This window comes from Somniosus microcephalus, chromosome 12 (assembly GCF_052327205.1).
Source record: "Somniosus microcephalus isolate GS21.2 chromosome 12, FLI_Smic_1.0, whole genome shotgun sequence".
NCBI classification, from domain to species: domain Eukaryota; kingdom Metazoa; phylum Chordata; class Chondrichthyes; order Squaliformes; family Somniosidae; genus Somniosus; species Somniosus microcephalus.
In genome coordinates, this window is record NC_140998.1 from 31,084,625 (window position 1) to 31,101,318 (window position 16,694).

The 16,694-nt window shown below is 46.9% G+C and overlaps 1 protein-coding gene across 1 annotated transcript in view; it reads left to right on the forward strand.

Annotated features, from left to right (window-relative positions):
• Nucleotides 1–16,694, forward strand: part of ylpm1 (YLP motif containing 1) — a 141,850-nt gene that overhangs the window by 61,447 nt on the left and 63,709 nt on the right. The window contains 4 exon segments of the mRNA XM_086002717.1: nucleotides 2,156–3,105; nucleotides 6,245–6,783; nucleotides 6,849–9,787; nucleotides 9,789–12,028. Of these exon segments, the coding sequence (XP_085858843.1) occupies nucleotides 2,156–3,105; nucleotides 6,245–6,783; nucleotides 6,849–9,787; nucleotides 9,789–12,028 (6,668 nt within the window).

Genomic DNA, 16,694 nt, shown 5'->3' on the forward strand with positions numbered 1-16,694 from the left:
TATATATAAAAATTATTTCTTTTTTCATAACATGCCCTCAAAAAACCCTCGGCACCGCCGGGCACTCCAGCTGGTCATTTATAAACAGGTCTACAGAAACGGCATACAGTGTTATCAGATGGAATGGAAGTATGGCACTGCTGTTACTGCACATTAGCAGCAGTACAGTAAAATGACAAGTTTGAGACTTGAAACAGAAAACTGCCACCTGAAACCTACATCTCCAAGAAGCAACAGCTTGGTTGCCACTGATTTCTCAAATTAGTTCTTCTACAGCAGCTGAGACAGGTGGAGATGTTACTGTGAAGAGCAGTACTAATAGCCACATTTCCCTTGGTGGTGAGCATGCAAGATAGCCCGTGATGTAAACAAACATCTTTCTTAAGCTAGCAGGAACAGGGATTTTGGATTCATCCAATTGAGTAAAGTTTCAGAAGAGATTGCTAATTACTTATCTATCAAGTGTTAGATTTTTTTCAAGTGACTGTCATTTGTCTGCAAAATGACTCATTTTATTGAAATATAAAGGATGCATTGTTTAAGAGTATCTTTATTCCTTCATCTGTATTGACTTTCTTAACCCTTAGATTGCTGGACAATTTAAGGAAATTCCTCTCTGGTTGATGAGTTTTAGGAACATAGGAACAGGAGTGGGTCATTTAGCCCCTCAAGCCTGTTCTGCCATTCAATGAGATCATAGCTGATCAGTGACCTAATTCCATATACCTGCCTTTGCCCCATATCCCTTAATACCTTTTGTTAAGAACAATCTATCAATCTCAGACTTAAAACTAACAATTGACATCGCATCAACTGCTGTTTATGGAAGCGAGTTTCAAATTTCTACCACCCTTTGCATATAGAAGTGTTTCCTAACTTCACCCCTGAAAGGCCTGGATCCAACTAGGCTATGTCCCCTAGTTCTAGAGTTCTAGACTCCCCAACCAGCAGAAATAGTTTCTATTTACCTATACCTCTCTAGTTCCCCATAATATCTTAAAAACTTCGATCAAGTCACCCCTTAACCGTCTAAATTCCAGGGAATACAAGCCTAGTTTGTGTAACCCCTCCTTGTAATTTAACCCTTGGATTCCAGTTATCCTTCTGGTAAATCTACGTGGCACTCCCTACAAGACAAATATATCCTTTCTAAGGTGTGTTGTACATTTTTACCATGCTCATTTTGATGCTGAGGAATTTGGACTAGTATGTAGCCCTGAAGTGAATCAATGAACAAGCGGGGGCGGACTGTCCAAATGGGAAATTGGTATATGTGAATAGTTCCATTGTGCTATATTATCAGCGTCCCCTTTTTCTGTGAGAATCTCGAAGATTCCAGCTCCAGTCCGCTCCTGCCAACACGGGTAACAATTATTGTAATAGCTTAAACTATTAAACACATCAAAACACAATTTTACATAAAAATAAAAGCATCTAGCATTTCTTGTCCTTTTTTTTCATTTTTGTTTAAAACTAGAAATTTAACCTCATCGTCTAATATACTCCTCTATGTTAACCATTTTTAAGTTTAAAATTCTTTTGCATGCTTTCTTTAGTTTGTTCATTTTGGCAGTAGGGGCAAGTTTACTAATACAACAGTATAGGTGTGGAGAGTCTCTGGGCTGCAGCACAGAGAATAGATTGCCTCTTAAAGCTGTAGCTCCTGCAAGGGAACCTGAGTGACTTTTTTTCCTGTTTGCTTATTTCTACTGTTTCTGGATAAGAATTTGTAAAGTGTGCATTACATTTCCTGGTTGGAAATTGGCGGGCAAATAAACCACAGGAGAGAATGGTTTATCTTCCTATGCAACATGCTTTCAGTCATTCACATGTTGTAAGAGCCCTCGTTATAAATGGCGTAAAACTAAGTACTTGTAGAAAATTATTTATGTATTCCATGAACTTCTCACGTGCTTTTTGTCCTGCAGAAATCCCTGCTTTTGCAGATCAACTCAGCTTTGTGGATTTCTTGGTCAGTAGGATTGTCTTTATGGTCATCAATGTTCAGAATCTAGACTACCTTTCAAATAGCAAAAATGTTTTTAAGTGGAGGAGCAAAATCACCGAGAGTCTCATGTGAATAAGTTGGTAATGCAGAGAATCAGTAGACTGTTTATAAAATAGGACGGGCTATAATGGGTTTCTTTTTCTTTAGTCTATGCCTCTGGAGATGCAGCTGAGACACTTGGAGATGCAGCAGCAGCAGTTCATCCCTCTGTATCAAGAATGGCAGCGACAGTTCCAGATTTGGAAGGCACAGCTCCAAGCCTATCCCAACAAGGACCAGCTCCAACAGTATGAAACCCAGTGGAACCAGTGGCAAGAACAAATGGTAACAACGAATCATCACTTCCAAGAAAGGATGGATGCTCTCAGAAATGTTCAACAGCAGTACATGAACAGCCAATCCCAGAGTTACTTGGGAAATACATCAAGAGGACTGATGTCTCAAGCTCCGCCAATGCCTCCGATGCCACCCATGGTATTGCCCCCTACACCACCAATAACTGGTTCTTCTGTAGCTGCAACACAAGGAGCGACAAGTTCACCTGCAGTCCCAGCATCTTCAGAACAGAAAAGTCCACCTGTCTCCCAGGCACCTCCACTTGTGTCTCAGGCCCCTCCATCATTGTCTCAAGCCTCTCCGTTAGTGACTCAGGCCCCTCCACCGGTTACTCAAGTCCCTCCACCGGTGACTCAAGTCCCTCCACTGATGACTGTGCCCCCTCCGCCAATGACTGTGCCCCCTCCGTCGATGACTGTGCCCCCTCCGTCGATGACTGTGCCCCCTCCGTCGATGACTGTGCCCCCTCCATCGGTGTCTCGGCCCCCTCCGCCGGTGACTCAGGCCCCTCCGCCGGTGACTCAGGCCCCTCCACCGGTTTCCCAGGGTCCTCCGCCAACATACTCTGTTCCTACACCAATTTCTCAGAATGCTCCATCTGTCACAGAGCAGAAGAGGCCCCTCATTCCAACACCACATGCCGAAGTAAAGGTGTCTCCTTCAGGTTTAACACCATACGACAGTCGACTTGGGCCATGTGGGATAAAGCCATCAGAACCATCGCAAGGTGGACTGCGGTTTGAAGACAACAGAGCTCCAAGGTAATTAAAATTAGTCATCATTATATATAAAAGAGCTGGTTGCTTTTTATCTGAAAGATCACTTTAAATTTTAAATTGTGTATATAATATATATGTATAATATAATAACCTAGTTCGGCCCCAGCTGGAGTATTGTGTCCAATTCAGGGCACCACACTTTAGGAAGGACGTGGAGGCTTTGGAGAGGGTACAGATGAGATTTACTAGAATGCTTTCAGGAATGAGGGAATACAGTTACATGGATGGATAGACTGGCGAAGCTGCGGTTGTTCTCCTTGGAGCAGAGAAGGCTAAGAGGGGATTTGATAGAGGTGTTTAAAATCATGGAGGATTTATATAGAGTAAATAAAGAGAAACTGGCTGAAGGGTCGATAACAAGAGGACACAGGTTTAAGGTGATTGGCAAAAGAACCAGAGGCGACATGAGGGAAAAGCTTTTTTCTGCAACGAGTGGTTAGGATTTGGAATGCGCTACCTGATAGGATAGTGGATACAGATTCAATAGTAGCCTTCAAAAGGGAATTGGATAAATACTTGAAGGAGAAAAAATTGTAGGGAAAGAGTGGGACTAACTGTATTGCTCTTCGAAAGAGCCAGTGCACACTCGATGCTGTACTATTCTATGATTCACTGTCTCTTGATTCAGGAACCATTCCTTTTGATTGGAAAATTGCGCATGTCACTCCGCTATTTAAGAATGGCGAGAGAGGGAAACCAGGGAATTATAGACCAGTTAGCCTAACATCTGTTGTCGGGAAATTGCTCATGTCTATAATTAAGGATAGGGTGACTGAACACCTCGAATTTTTGTTGATCAGAGAGAGCCAGCATGGATTTGTGAAAGGTGGGTCATGCCTGACAAACCTGATTGAATTTTTTGAGAAGGTGACTAAAGTAGTGGACAGGGGAATGTCTATGGATGTTCTTTATATGGACTTCCAGAAGGCATTTGATAAAGTCCCACATAAGAGACTGTTAACTAAGGTGGAAGCCTATGGAATTGAGGGCAAATTATTGACCTGGTTAGGAAATTGGCTGAGCGGCAGGAGACAGGCAGTAGGGATAATGGGCAGGTACTCAAATTGGCAGAATGTGACTAGTGGTGTCCCAATATATTTATGAATGACTTAGATGATGGCATAGGAAGTCATGTATTCAAATTTGCCAATGACACAAAGATAGGCAGCATTGTAGGCAGTGTAGATGAAAGCATAAAATTACAAAGGGATACCGACAGATTAAGTGAATGGGCAAAACTGTGGCAAATGGACTTCAATGTAGGCAAATGCGAGGTCATCAACTTTGGACCTAAAAAGGATCGAACAGGGTACTTGCTAAATGGTGAAAAGCTAAAAACAGTGGAGGTCAAAAGAGACTTGGTGGGGGTTCGGGTACATCGATCATTAAAATGTCATGAACAGGTACAGAAAACAATTAAAAGGGCTAATGGAATGCTGGCCTTTATATCTAGAGGACTAGAATACAAGGGGGTAGAAGTTATGCTGCAGTTATACAAAATCCTGATTAGACCACACCTGGAGGACCGTGAGCAGTTCTGGGCACCACACTTTAGGAAGGAGGGAGTGCAGCATAGGTTTACCAGAATGATTCCCGGACTTCAAGGGCTAAGTTACGAGGAGAGATTACACAAATTAGGGTTGTATTCTCTAGAATTTAGAAGGTTAAGGGGTGATCCGATCGAAGTTTTCAAGATATTAAGGGGAACAGATAGGGTAGATAGAAACTATTTCCGCTGGTTGGGGAGTCTAGGACTAGGGGTTATAGTCTGAAAATTAGCATCAGACCTTTCAGGAGTGAAATTAGGAAACACTTCTACACATAGAGTGGTAGAAGTTTGGAACTCTCTTCCACAAACGGCAATTGATGCTAGATCAATTGTTAATTTTAAATCGGCGATTGCTAGCTTTTTGTTAAATACCTTTTGTTAAGAAAAGGTATTAAGGGATATGGGCCAAAGGCGGGTATATGGAGTTAAGTCGCAGATCAGCCATGATCTCATTGAATGGCGGAACAGGTTCGAGGGGCTGAATGGCCTACACCTGTTCTTATTTTCTTATGTTCCTATGCTCCTTCTCCCCTCTCAGACACGGTCACTGGCGTCTCAGAAATCAAATTGTTTGGCATTGTTTCTGCTACAGAGGCCAGTGACATGCTGAAGGTGTGTGCCAGCAGTCGTGGTAGCTCCGTTTTCTATGTTGCTATGTTCCATCGGGTTTAAGAGCATGGGAGGTTCCACTACCTCATTATGGTGGTGCGTTCAGTTTCTGCCACAATTAATTTGTCACATTTAGAATGGGTCAGAATGAAAGATGGGCTTTCTTGTATTATTGTGACTGAATGCATCTTTCATTGTTCTGTCTTTCACATCAGAATTGAGTGCTAAACAAAGCATTTAAAGACATACATTTAGGCCTCAGAGTGGGCACATGTAGCTTTGGGACGGACTGCTTGGCTACCCCAAGCTAAATTTAAAAACTAGTTTGTGTTCCATTTGTAATAAATTGCCAACACTGCCATTAAATAGTAGACTTGTAATTTATTTTATGGTACATGTTGGGAGAATACTTTCATAAAAACTGTTAAACTTTTTCCTTTATTGGTTTCTGATTAAATTTACAACATAAAGGTTCTTTTGGTTCAGTAAGTTGCAGCATTGAAGTGATTATTTTAGAGCTCATGCTTTATATTTTGGGTTTTGTCTTAGGGAAGATGAGAAGTCATGGCCCTTTGTGAAAACATTTTGTTTCTCAGGTTGCCATATTTAGAGTTGTGTGTGTACGTGCATGCTAGTGCTGTAGCCTGTGTTTGAACACTTATCCTTCAAGCAATGCAGTAAGATTTCTATACTGAATAAAGTGAAGCTATTTGTTCCTCAAAAGAACCAACTGAAAAATGCTGCATGAACTAACCAGCAACCTTGCTGCCTTGTTGCAAAAGTATCAAAACTGAAGCAAGTTTTGGTGAACTGGGATTAATTCAGTATATGTAGAACCTATTGAGAGAGGAATTTGGTGTATTGTTTCATCAAAAGAGAAATGGATTTCATAGAATTTGCCAGGAGATTATTAAATGCAAAAGTGAGTTTTAGTCCTTTTGATAAAGTATTTTTGTTTCATAGGTTTGATGGACTCCGTGGGAGAGGAATGCACAGATTTGATGGACCAGGAGCAAGGGAAGGTTCTCGTTCACGCTTTGATTCTAGAGGTCCTAGATTTCAAAGTCATCGATTTGAAGGACCCCAAGCAAAATTTGAAGGACAGTCTGTGGGCCAGTGGGTTGGGGGTGAGGCTGCGGGCCAACACGCTGAGAATGAGGCTGCAGGTCAGCATGTTGAGGGTAAAGTTGTGGGTCACCATGTTGAGGATTTGGCTATGGGTCAGAAAGTTGAAGATAAAGCTCCCGGTCATCACCGTGCAGATGAGGCTTTGAGTCAGGCTCCGGGTAATCGCTTTGAGAAGCAGGGTCCTGGTAATCGCTTTGAGACTAAGGGTCCAGGTAATCGCCTTGAGGAGCAGGGTCCCAGTAATCGCTTTGAGAAGCAGGGTCCTGGTAATCGCTTTGAGACTAAGGGTCCAGGTAATCGCCTTGAGGAGCAGGGTCCCAGTAATCGCTTTGAGAAGCAGGGTCCTGGTAATCGCTTTGAGACTAAGGGTCCAGGTAATCGCCTTGTAATCGCTTTGAGAAGCAGGGTCCTGGTAATCGCTTTGAGACTAAGGGTCCAGGTAATCGCCTTGAGGAGCAGGGTCCCAGTAATCGCTTTGAGAAGCAGGGTCCTGGTAATCGCTTTGAGACTAAGGGTCCAGGTAATCGCCTTGAGGAGCAGGGTCCCAGTAATCGCTTTGAGAAGCAGGGTCCTGGTAATCGCTTTGAGACTAAGGGTCCAGGTAATCGCCTTGAGGAGCAGGGTCCCAGTAATCGCTTTGAGAAGCAGGGTCCTGGTAATCGCTTTGAGACTAAGGGTCCAGGTAATCGCCTTGAGGAGCAGGGTCCCAGTAATCGCTTTGAGAAGCAGGGTCCTGGTAATCGCTTTGAGACTAAGGGTCCAGGTAATCGCCTTGAGGAGCAGGGTCCCAGTAATCGCTTTGAGAAGCAGGGTCCTGGTAATCGCTTTGAGACTAAGGGTCCAGGTAATCGCCTTGAGGAGCAGGGTCCCAGTAATCGCTTTGAGAAGCAGGGTCCTGGTAATCGCTTTGAGACTAAGGGTCCAGGTAATCGCCTTGAGGAGCAGGGTTCCAGTAATCGCTTTGAGAAGCAGGGTCCCGGTAATCGCCTTGAGGAGCAGGGTCCCAGTAATCGCTTTGAGAAGCAGGGTCCTGGTAATCGCTTTGAGACTAAGGGTCCCGGTAATCGCCTTGAGGAGCAGGGTTCCAGTAATCGCTTTGAGAAGCAGGGTTCTGCTAATCGCTTTGAGAAGCAGGGTCCCGGTAATCTCCCTGAGAAGCAGGGTCCCGGTAATCTCCCTGAGAAGCAGGGTCCCGCTAATCTCCCTGAGAAGCAGGGTCCTGGTAATCTCCCTGAGAAGCAGGGTCCCGGTAATCTCCCTGAGAAGCAGGGTCCTGGTAATCTCCCTGAGAAGCAGGGTCCCGGTAATCTCCTCGCGAAGCAGGGTCCCGGTAATCTTCCTGAGAAGCAGGGTCCCGGTAATCTCCTCGCGAAGCAGGGTCCCGGTAATCTCCCTGAGAAGCAGGGTCCTGGTAATCTCCCTGAGAAGCAGGGTCCTGGTAATCTCGCGAAGCAGGATCCCGGTAATCTCCTCGCAAAGCAGGGTCCCGGTAATCTCCTTGCGAAGCAGGGTCCCGGTAATCTCCCTGAGAAGCAGGGTCCCGGTAATCTCCTCGCGAAGCAGGGTCCTGGTAATCTCCTCGCGAAGCAGGGACCCGGTAATCTCTTCGCGAAGCAGGGTCCCGGTAATCTCCTCGCGAAGCAGGGTCCTGGTAATCTCCCTGAGAAACAGGATCCCAGTAATCTCCCTGAGAAGCAGGGTCCCGGTAATCTCCTCGCGAAGCAGGATCCCGGTAATCTCCCTGCGAAGCAGGATCCCGGTAATCTCGCGAAGCAGGGTCCCGGTAATCTCCTCGCGAAGCAGGGTCCCGGTAATCTCCCTGAGAAGCAGGGTCCCGGTAATCTCCCTGAGAAGCAGGGTCCCGGTAATCTCCTTGCGAAGCAGGATCCCGGTATTCTCCTCGAAAAGCAGGATCCCGGTAATCGCTTTGAGGAGCAGGGTACTGGTAAACGCCTAGAGGAGCAGGGTTCTGGTAATTGCCGTGAGAAGCAGGGTCCAGGCAAAAGCTTTGAGGGACCGGGTCCCGGCAATCGCTTTGAGGGCCAGGGTCCCGGCAGTCGCTTTGAGGGCCAGGGTCCCGGCAGTCGCTTTGAGGGCCAGGGTCCCGGCAATCGCTTTGAGGGCCCGGGTCCCGGCAATCGCTTTGAGGGCCCTGGTCCCGGCAATCGCTTTGAGGGCCCGGGTCCCGGCAATCGCTTTGAGGGCCCGGGTCCCGGCAATCGCTTTGAGGGCCCGGGTCCTGGCAATCGCTTTGAGGGCCCGGGTCCCGGCAATCGCTTTGAGGGCCCGGGTCCTGGCAATCGCTTTGAGGGCCCGGGTCCCGGCAATCGCTTTGAGGGCCCGGGTCCCGGCAATCGCTTTGAGGGCCCGGGTCCCGGCAATCGCTTTGAGGGCCCGGGTCCCGGCAATCGCTTTGAGGGCCCGGGTCCCGGCAATCGCTTTGAGGGCCCGGGTCCCGGCAATCGCTTTGAGGGCCAGGGTCCTGGCAATCGCTTTGAGGGCCCGGGTCCCGGCAATCGCTTTGAGGGCCAGGGTCCTGGCAATTGCTTTGAGATGCAGGGTCCGGGGAATCGTATTGTGGACCAAGTTCCTGGTAATCGCATCGAGGGCCAGGGTCCCGGTAATCTCTCTGAGAAGCAGGGTCTGGGTAATCTCTTTGAGACTCGTGTTTCTGGTATTTGCTTGGAGGGCCAGGGTCTGGGTAATAATTTTGAGAAGCAGGGTCCCGGTAATCGCTTTGAGATCCAAGGTCCTGCTAATCGCTTTGAGAAGCAGGGTCCGGGGGGTAATCGGTTTGAGGGCCAGGGTTTGGGGGTTAATCGCTTTGAGAAGCAGAGTCTAGGAGTTAATCGCTTTGAGGGTCCAGGGGGTAGTTGCTTTGAGGGCCCAGGGGGTAGTCGCTTTGACGGCCCAGGGGGTAGTCGCTTTGACGGCCCAGGGAGTAGTCGCTTTGACGGCCCAGGGGGTAGTCGCTTTGACGGCCCAGGGGGTAGTCGCTTTGAGGGTCCAGGGGGTAGTCGCTTTGAGGGCCCAGATGGTAGTCACTTTGAGGGCCCAGGGGGTAGTCGCTTTGAGGGCCCAGGGGGTAGCCGCATGGACGGCCCAGGGGGTAGCCGAATGGACGGCCCAGGGGGTAGCCGAATGGACGGCCCTGGGGGTAGTCGCTTTGACGGCCCTGGGGGTAGTCGCTTTGACGGCCCTGGGGGTAGTCGCTTTGACGGCCCAGGGGGTAGACGCTTTGACGGCCCTGGGGGTGGTCGCTTTGAAGGCCAGGGCCCAGGGGGTAGTGGCTTTGACGGCCCAGGGGGTAGTCGCTTTGCAGGCCAGGGCCCAGGGGGTAGCAGCTTTGACGGCCCAGGGGGTAGTCGCTTTGCAGGCCAGGGCCCAGGGGGGTAGCGGCTTTGACGGCCCAGGGGGTAGTCGCTTTGAAGGCCAGGGCCCAGGGGGTAGCGGCTTTGACGGCCCAGGGGGTAACCGCTTTGACGGCCCAGGGGGTAATCGCTTCGACGGCCAGGGTCCGGGGGCTAATCGCTTTGAAGGCCCTGGGGGTAATCGCTTCGACGGCCAGGGTCCGGGGGCTAATCGCTTTGAAGGCCCGGGGGGTAATCGCTTCGACAGCCAGGGTCCGGGGGGTAATCGCTTTGACAGCCAGGGTCCGGGGGGTAATCACTTCGACGGCCAGGATCTCGGTAATCGCTTCGACGGCCAGGGTCCGGGGAATCGCTTTGAGGGTCAGGGTCCGGGGAATCGCTTCGAGGGTCAGGGTCCAGGGAATCGCTTCGAGGGTCAGGGTCCGGGGAATCGCTTTGAGAAGCAGGGTCTGGGGAACCGCTTTGAGAGCCAAGGTCCGGGCCAGCATTCTGATGGTCATGGGCAACCCTTTGACGGTCGTGGCCTGGGGAATCGTTTTGAGGGCCAGGGTCCAGGCCATACCTTTGAGAGTCCAGGAACAGGGCAGCGCTTTGAAAGCCCAGGTCAGGGGCAGCACTTCGAGGGCCAAGTTTATGGCCAGCACTTTGAAGGTCAGGGTCCAGGGCAGCGATTCGAGGGGCAGGGTCCTGGGCAGCGATTTGAAGGTCCCGGTGGAAGATTTCAAGGGCCTGGTTCACGGTTTGATGGACCAAAGGGTCCAAGGTTCAGTGGGCCTCATGGGCTTTGTCCCAGTGGACCTTGTGTACCCAGTCCAAGACCCAAAAGTCCTCAAGTTACAGCTGGACAAACTGGACAAGGTTTGAAAGGACCCCAATCTTCTCAGCCATCTTTAGAACAAGTTGAGGAGCAGATAAAACCTGTTGGAGAAAAGAACCTAAAGACTCCAGCTGTAGATAAAGATGCAAAGCAAAACACAGATACAGTACCACAGGCTTCAGTGGAACAAATAGATGAAAAAAAACCAGCCCACGCAACTTTGGCTGCTACAGGTCATAAAAGTTTGGATTCATCTGCCAATAAAGAATTGTTGAAAAAAAGTGTTGATTTATCTAAATCACATGAAATTCAGAAGAAAGTGGACAGTTCCGAGGCAGCAACTCCTTCCATAACTGTCGCTCAGGACCAAAAAACTCCCGTTGTGCAAAGTCCAGGTAAAATACTGCCTTCCAATTCATCAGCTACCACAAAGGCTATATCTGAGAAATCTGAGCCAAAAACTGTAGAAGCAGGCAAAAGGATTGAATCTACGCCATTGCATCCGAATAATGACCGAGAAAAAGGCCCAGACCACAGGCAACTTGTTGGCAAGGACTACACCTCTATGCGCAAGAGTGACGTTGACAGTAATATAGATGGTCCAGAGATAAGGCCACTGCTACATCACAGGATGGAAATGCAGGAAAATTGGCATCAGGAGGAAGGGAGACCGATAGATGATCATTTCTCCGAACCTAGAGGAGATCCAGCTTATGAAAGAGAGAGAGCTTTGTCCTGGGAAAGGGGAAATTGGACGGATACTGGCCCAGACTTTTGGGATGAGAGAGATCCATTTAGGAGAGAGGAACGGTCGCTTCTTCGTCGGCCACCTCTGCCTCATGAAATTTTAGACAGAAGGGACATTCGAGCTCCACTTCCAGTTGAGGTTTTTGACCGAGCGCTTGACAGAGAATTTGACAGGAGCGGAAGATCACATGAACATGGTTTTAACAGAGACAATGAACGTGATAGAGAATACTTCCACAGACAACGAGAAGAATGGGAGCTTCATGGTCGTGGAAGAGACTTTTCTCCGTTGCGGCCACGACCAGATAGATGGAGGGATGAACCTGAACGGGGCTACCATCATGACCAAGAGCGGGGGCTGTGGGGACGGGACTATCCAGAAAGGCCAGACTGGAGGAGAGATGAGCGTGATTATCCTTCAGACAGGCTTGGCTGGCAGAGTGAACGGATAGATGAAAGGAGGTATCCAGATGCAGACGACAGGCGGTTACCCTTTGACAATTTGCGTGAGATGCCACCACAGACTGGTCCTGTTCGTCCGCCCGTTAAACCTGAAGAGCCACCACTGCCTTTCTCTGAAAAACCTATGGTAGACCAACCACCTGGTGGACAAAATATAGTAGCATTGTCTCAACGAGAACATGAAATCATCTTGAAGGCAGCACAGGAACTGAAGTTATTACGGTAAGTGACTTATTTGTACTGTGGATATGTTCCAAGGGATGAGAGAATATAGATATGTAATGTAGGAAAACATGGTCAGATAATAGAAACCATTGAAAAAAGGCCATATAGCCATGTATACCTACCAAATCATAGTTCTGCTCCATATCCTGGCATAAAATTTAAAATGTTCAGTATAATATGTATCTAACGCCAAAGGTTAAAAAAAGTTTTGATTCCCAGTCATCCTCATCACTGTACAAATATCTCTCCCAATGTATTGACATCCTTTTGTGACCAATAATCTGTACAAGGTTAGAATAACGTATTTTGGTGTGTGATACTAAGTAATACAAGTGAGAATGTCCCAGGCTTGATTCTCATTCTATTAATTCTTATTTGCTTTAATGCTGCTGGGTTAGTGAGGGAAAAATCTGCCAATAGTCAAGGCACAGAAGGAGGCCATTTGATCCATCGGTCTGTGCCACCCAAAAAGGGGCTATCCAGCCTAATTCCACTTTCTAGCTCTTAGTCCGTAGCCCTGTAGGTTACGGCACTTCAAGTGCATATCCACGTACTTTTTTAATGTGATTAGGGTTTCTGCCTCTACCACCCTTTCAGGCAGTGAGTTCCAGACCCCCACTACTCTCTGGGTGAAAAAAGGTCTCCTCAACTCCCCTCTAATCTTTCTACCAATTACTTCAAATCTGTGCCCTCTGGTTATTGACCTCTCTGCTAAGGGAAATAGGTCCTTCCTATCCAATCATAATTTTATACACCTCAATTGAGTCTCCCCTCAGCCTCCTTTTTCGGAAGTTAACAACCCCAGCCTATCCAATCTTTCCTCAGAGATAAAAATTCTCCAGTCCTGGCAACATCCTTGTAAATCTCCTCTGTACCCTCTCTAGTGCAATCACATCTTTTCCTGTAATGTGGTGACCAGAACTGCACGCAGTACTCTAACTGTGGCCTAACTAGTGTTTTATACAGTTCTCGCATAACCTCCCTGCTCTTATATTCTATGCCTCGGCTATTAAACGAAAGTATCCCATATGCCCTTTTAACCACCTTCTCTAGTCCTCCTGATCAGTGTCCAGTGGCTCCTGTTGGCCACTGTGCAGGTATGAAGGCCTGCTCAGGATAGAATCAGTGTTAGCTGTGATGGCTATTGTAGTTAAATAGCCTGCTGACTTTCTAAGCTTACACACGAAGAGGGCACGTGATCAAAGTGTCAGAGCTGGAGTCTAGGCAACCACATTTCAGCAAAAATTAGCATTCTCAGGAGAGGGCAGAAAATTAGGGGGAGGGGGGGCGGGGGATCGAGAAGAGAGTTACTTCATTCATCTGATGTCCTCGAGATACACTACATTTGTTTGTTCTTCCTGATAAGAACTTCACATTGGTTTGAAACATAGTGACTCTGATCCTTTCTACTGCTAAGCCAATTTTGAGCTGTTTTTCCATAATTTCATGAATCTCCAAAAGCCTTACATGTGGAAACAATATCTGGAAATGTAAGTAAATTATACCAGCTGTATACCTCATCCATTAATTTAGTTCTCCCCTTAAATAATTTGTTTGTCTATGAAGACGTGGGTTGGCTCTGGTACAAGGAAAATTGATCATGATACTTCCATTCATCAATATAGGTTCTCTGAAAAATTGTTCCCCGTGTCGTGATTGTGTCCTGCAGACATGTAGGTGGACATAATACTAACTTGTATTTACATAGAACCTTTTATACACAACTAGCTGGAGTGCCCGGCGGTGCCGAGGGTTTTTTGAGGGCATGTTGTTATGAAAAAAGTAGAAATAATTTTTATATATATAAATGAGTCTGTCTGTCTGTCTGGGAGAGAGAGAGAGGGGGAAGGAAGAGAGCGAGACAGACGGGGGGGGAGAAGAGAGAGACTGGGGGGGAGAGAGAGACTGGGGGGAAGGATATATATAAATGAGTTTGTCTGTCTGTGTGGGAAGGAGAGAGAGAGAGAGAGAGGGAGGGAAAGAGAGAGAGAGAGGGAAAGAAAGAGAGAGAGAGAGGGAGAGAGAGAGGGAAAGAGAGAGAGAGAGAGAGGGAAAGAGAGAGAGAGAGAGGGAAAGAGAGAGAGAGGGAAAGAGAGAGAGAGAGGGGGAAAGAGAGAGAGGGAAAGAGAGAGAGAGAGGGAAAGAGAGAGAGAGAGGGAAAGAGAGAGAGAGGGAAAGAGAGAGAGAGAGAGGGAAAGAGAGAGAGAGGGAAAGAGAGAGAGAGAGAGGGAAAGAGAGAGAGAGAGAGAGAGAGGGAAAGAGAGAGAGAGGGAAAGAGAGAGAGAGAGGGAAAGAGAAAGAGAGAGAGAGGGAAAGAGAAAGAGAGAGAGAAAAAAGTGGAAACAAATCAGACCCAAATAACTACCGCGGCATCTGTGTCAACAGTTGTCTAGGGAAGTTATTCTGCAGTATTCTAAATAGTAGATTACTTGATTTTCTTAACAAACATAATATCCTCAGAAAAAACCAAATAGGCTTTCTTCCAAAACACCGCACCGCCGACCATATCTATACCCTTCACACCCTCATTGAAAACATATACACCAAACAAAAAATGGGAAAATATTCGCCTGTTTCATCGACTTCAAGAAAGCCTTTGACTCTATATGGCACGAAGGGCTCTATTATAAACTTCTTCAGTGTGGAATAGGGGGCAAAGTCTATGACCTTATTAAATCAATGTATCTGGAAAAAACAAATGCGGGGTCAAAATTGGAGACAAACGCACCGAATTCTTCACCAGAGAAGAGGCGTCCGGCAGGGCTGCAATTTGAGCCCGACCCTGTTCAACATATACATAAATGAATTAGCAGACATGCTGGAGCAAAGCGAGTCACCAGGTCTCCGTCTCCTGGATTGAGAAGTGAAATCCCTGTTCTATGCGGACGACCTGGTTCTGCTGTCTCCCACAGAACAGGGATTACAGCAACAACTAGACCTACTCGACAAATACTGCCAAAATTGGGCTCTAACAGTAAATCTAAAGAAAACCAATATCATGATTTTTCAAAAAAGGCCCAGATGTCAGGAAAACAAATACCAGTTTACCCTCAGTGATACCACTATAGGACACACTATGAGCTACACCTACCTTGGTCTAACTATTACAGCATCAGGGAGCTTCAGCATAGCAGTGAATGCACTAAAAGAAAAAGCCCGAAGAGCCCTATATGCAATAAAAAGAAAATTCTACAACATCCAAATCCCAATCAAAATCTGGCTCAAAATATTTGACAGCATAATCCTGCCCATTGCACTGTACGGTAGTGAAGTATGGGGCCCGCTAAATCACCAAAGCTACACTAAATGGGAAAAACACACAATAGAAGCCCTACATGCAGAATTCTGCCGAAGCATCCTTCGCACCCAAAGAAAAACGCCAACAAATGCATGCAGAGCCGAACTAGGCAGATACCCACTGATAAACATCCAAAAACGAGCACTAAACTTCCTAAATCACCTCAAATCTAGCTCCCCAGACACCCTTCATTTCAAAGCCTTTCAGACCCAAGAGCTAAAACCAGAAAAGAGTCCCCTGAGTCAGCTGCTACTGAAACTAAGTACTCAGCCGGACCCTGACCAGCCCCAGACCAACACAGCCGTCCAAACACCAATCCGAGTGAACCAAATCATTAAAAAATGCAAAGAAACCTACCTGGAACATTGGAACAAAATAACCGAAAGCCAAAGCAGATTAGAATGTTACCGGGCCCTAAAAAGAGAATATAAACTGGCAGACTACCTCACGACCATCAGAGACACAAAACAGAGACAGACCCTCACCAGGTACAGACTAAGCGACCACCAACTGGAAATTGAAAAAGGCAGATACAAGAAATCCTGGCAGCCTAGAGAGAATAGAATATGCGATCAATGTCTGGCCGGCGAGGTTGAAACAGAGATGCATTTCCTCCTAAAATGCGAAAAATTCAACACATCAAGAAACATATTATTCAACAAGCTAAGCCAAACAACCCCAGATTTCAAGGAATTGGATGACCTGTCAAAATTGAGATTAGTCCTAGGAGAAGGAGACAGACCATACCTTGGGGCCAAATATGTAACAACATGTCACAACCTGAGGACTGTTTAAAAGTAAGACTGTTTAAAATTAATATTGAACGTACCAAATGAAGTACAAAGACTGTTTAAAATTAATATTGTTTAAAAGTAATATTGTATGTACCCAACAAATGTCAAATCGATTGACACCTACAGAATGTTGGAAAACTGTACCTTTTTGCTATGTAAGCTTTGGCAATATGGTTCTCTGTAAACTTTCATGCCAATAAAGCATTTGAATTGGAAAATTGGAATTGGAGAGGGAAAGAGAGAGAGAGAGGGAAAGAGAGAGAGAGAGGGAAAGAGAGAGAGAGAGGGAAAGAGAGAGAGAGAGGGAAAGAGAGAGAGAGAGGGAAAGAGAGAGAGAGAGGGAAAGAGGGAGGGAAAGAGAGAGAGAGAGAGGGAAAGAGAGAGAGAGGGAAAGAGAGAGAGAGAGAGGGAGGGAAAGAGAGAGAGAGAGGGAAAGAGAGAGAGAGAGAGGGAAAGAGAGAGAGAGGGAAGAGAGAGAGAGAGGGAAAGAGAGAGAGGGAAAGAGAGAGAGGGGAAAGAGAGAGAGAGAGAGGGAAAGAGAGAGAGAGAGAGGGAAAGAGAGAGAGAGAGG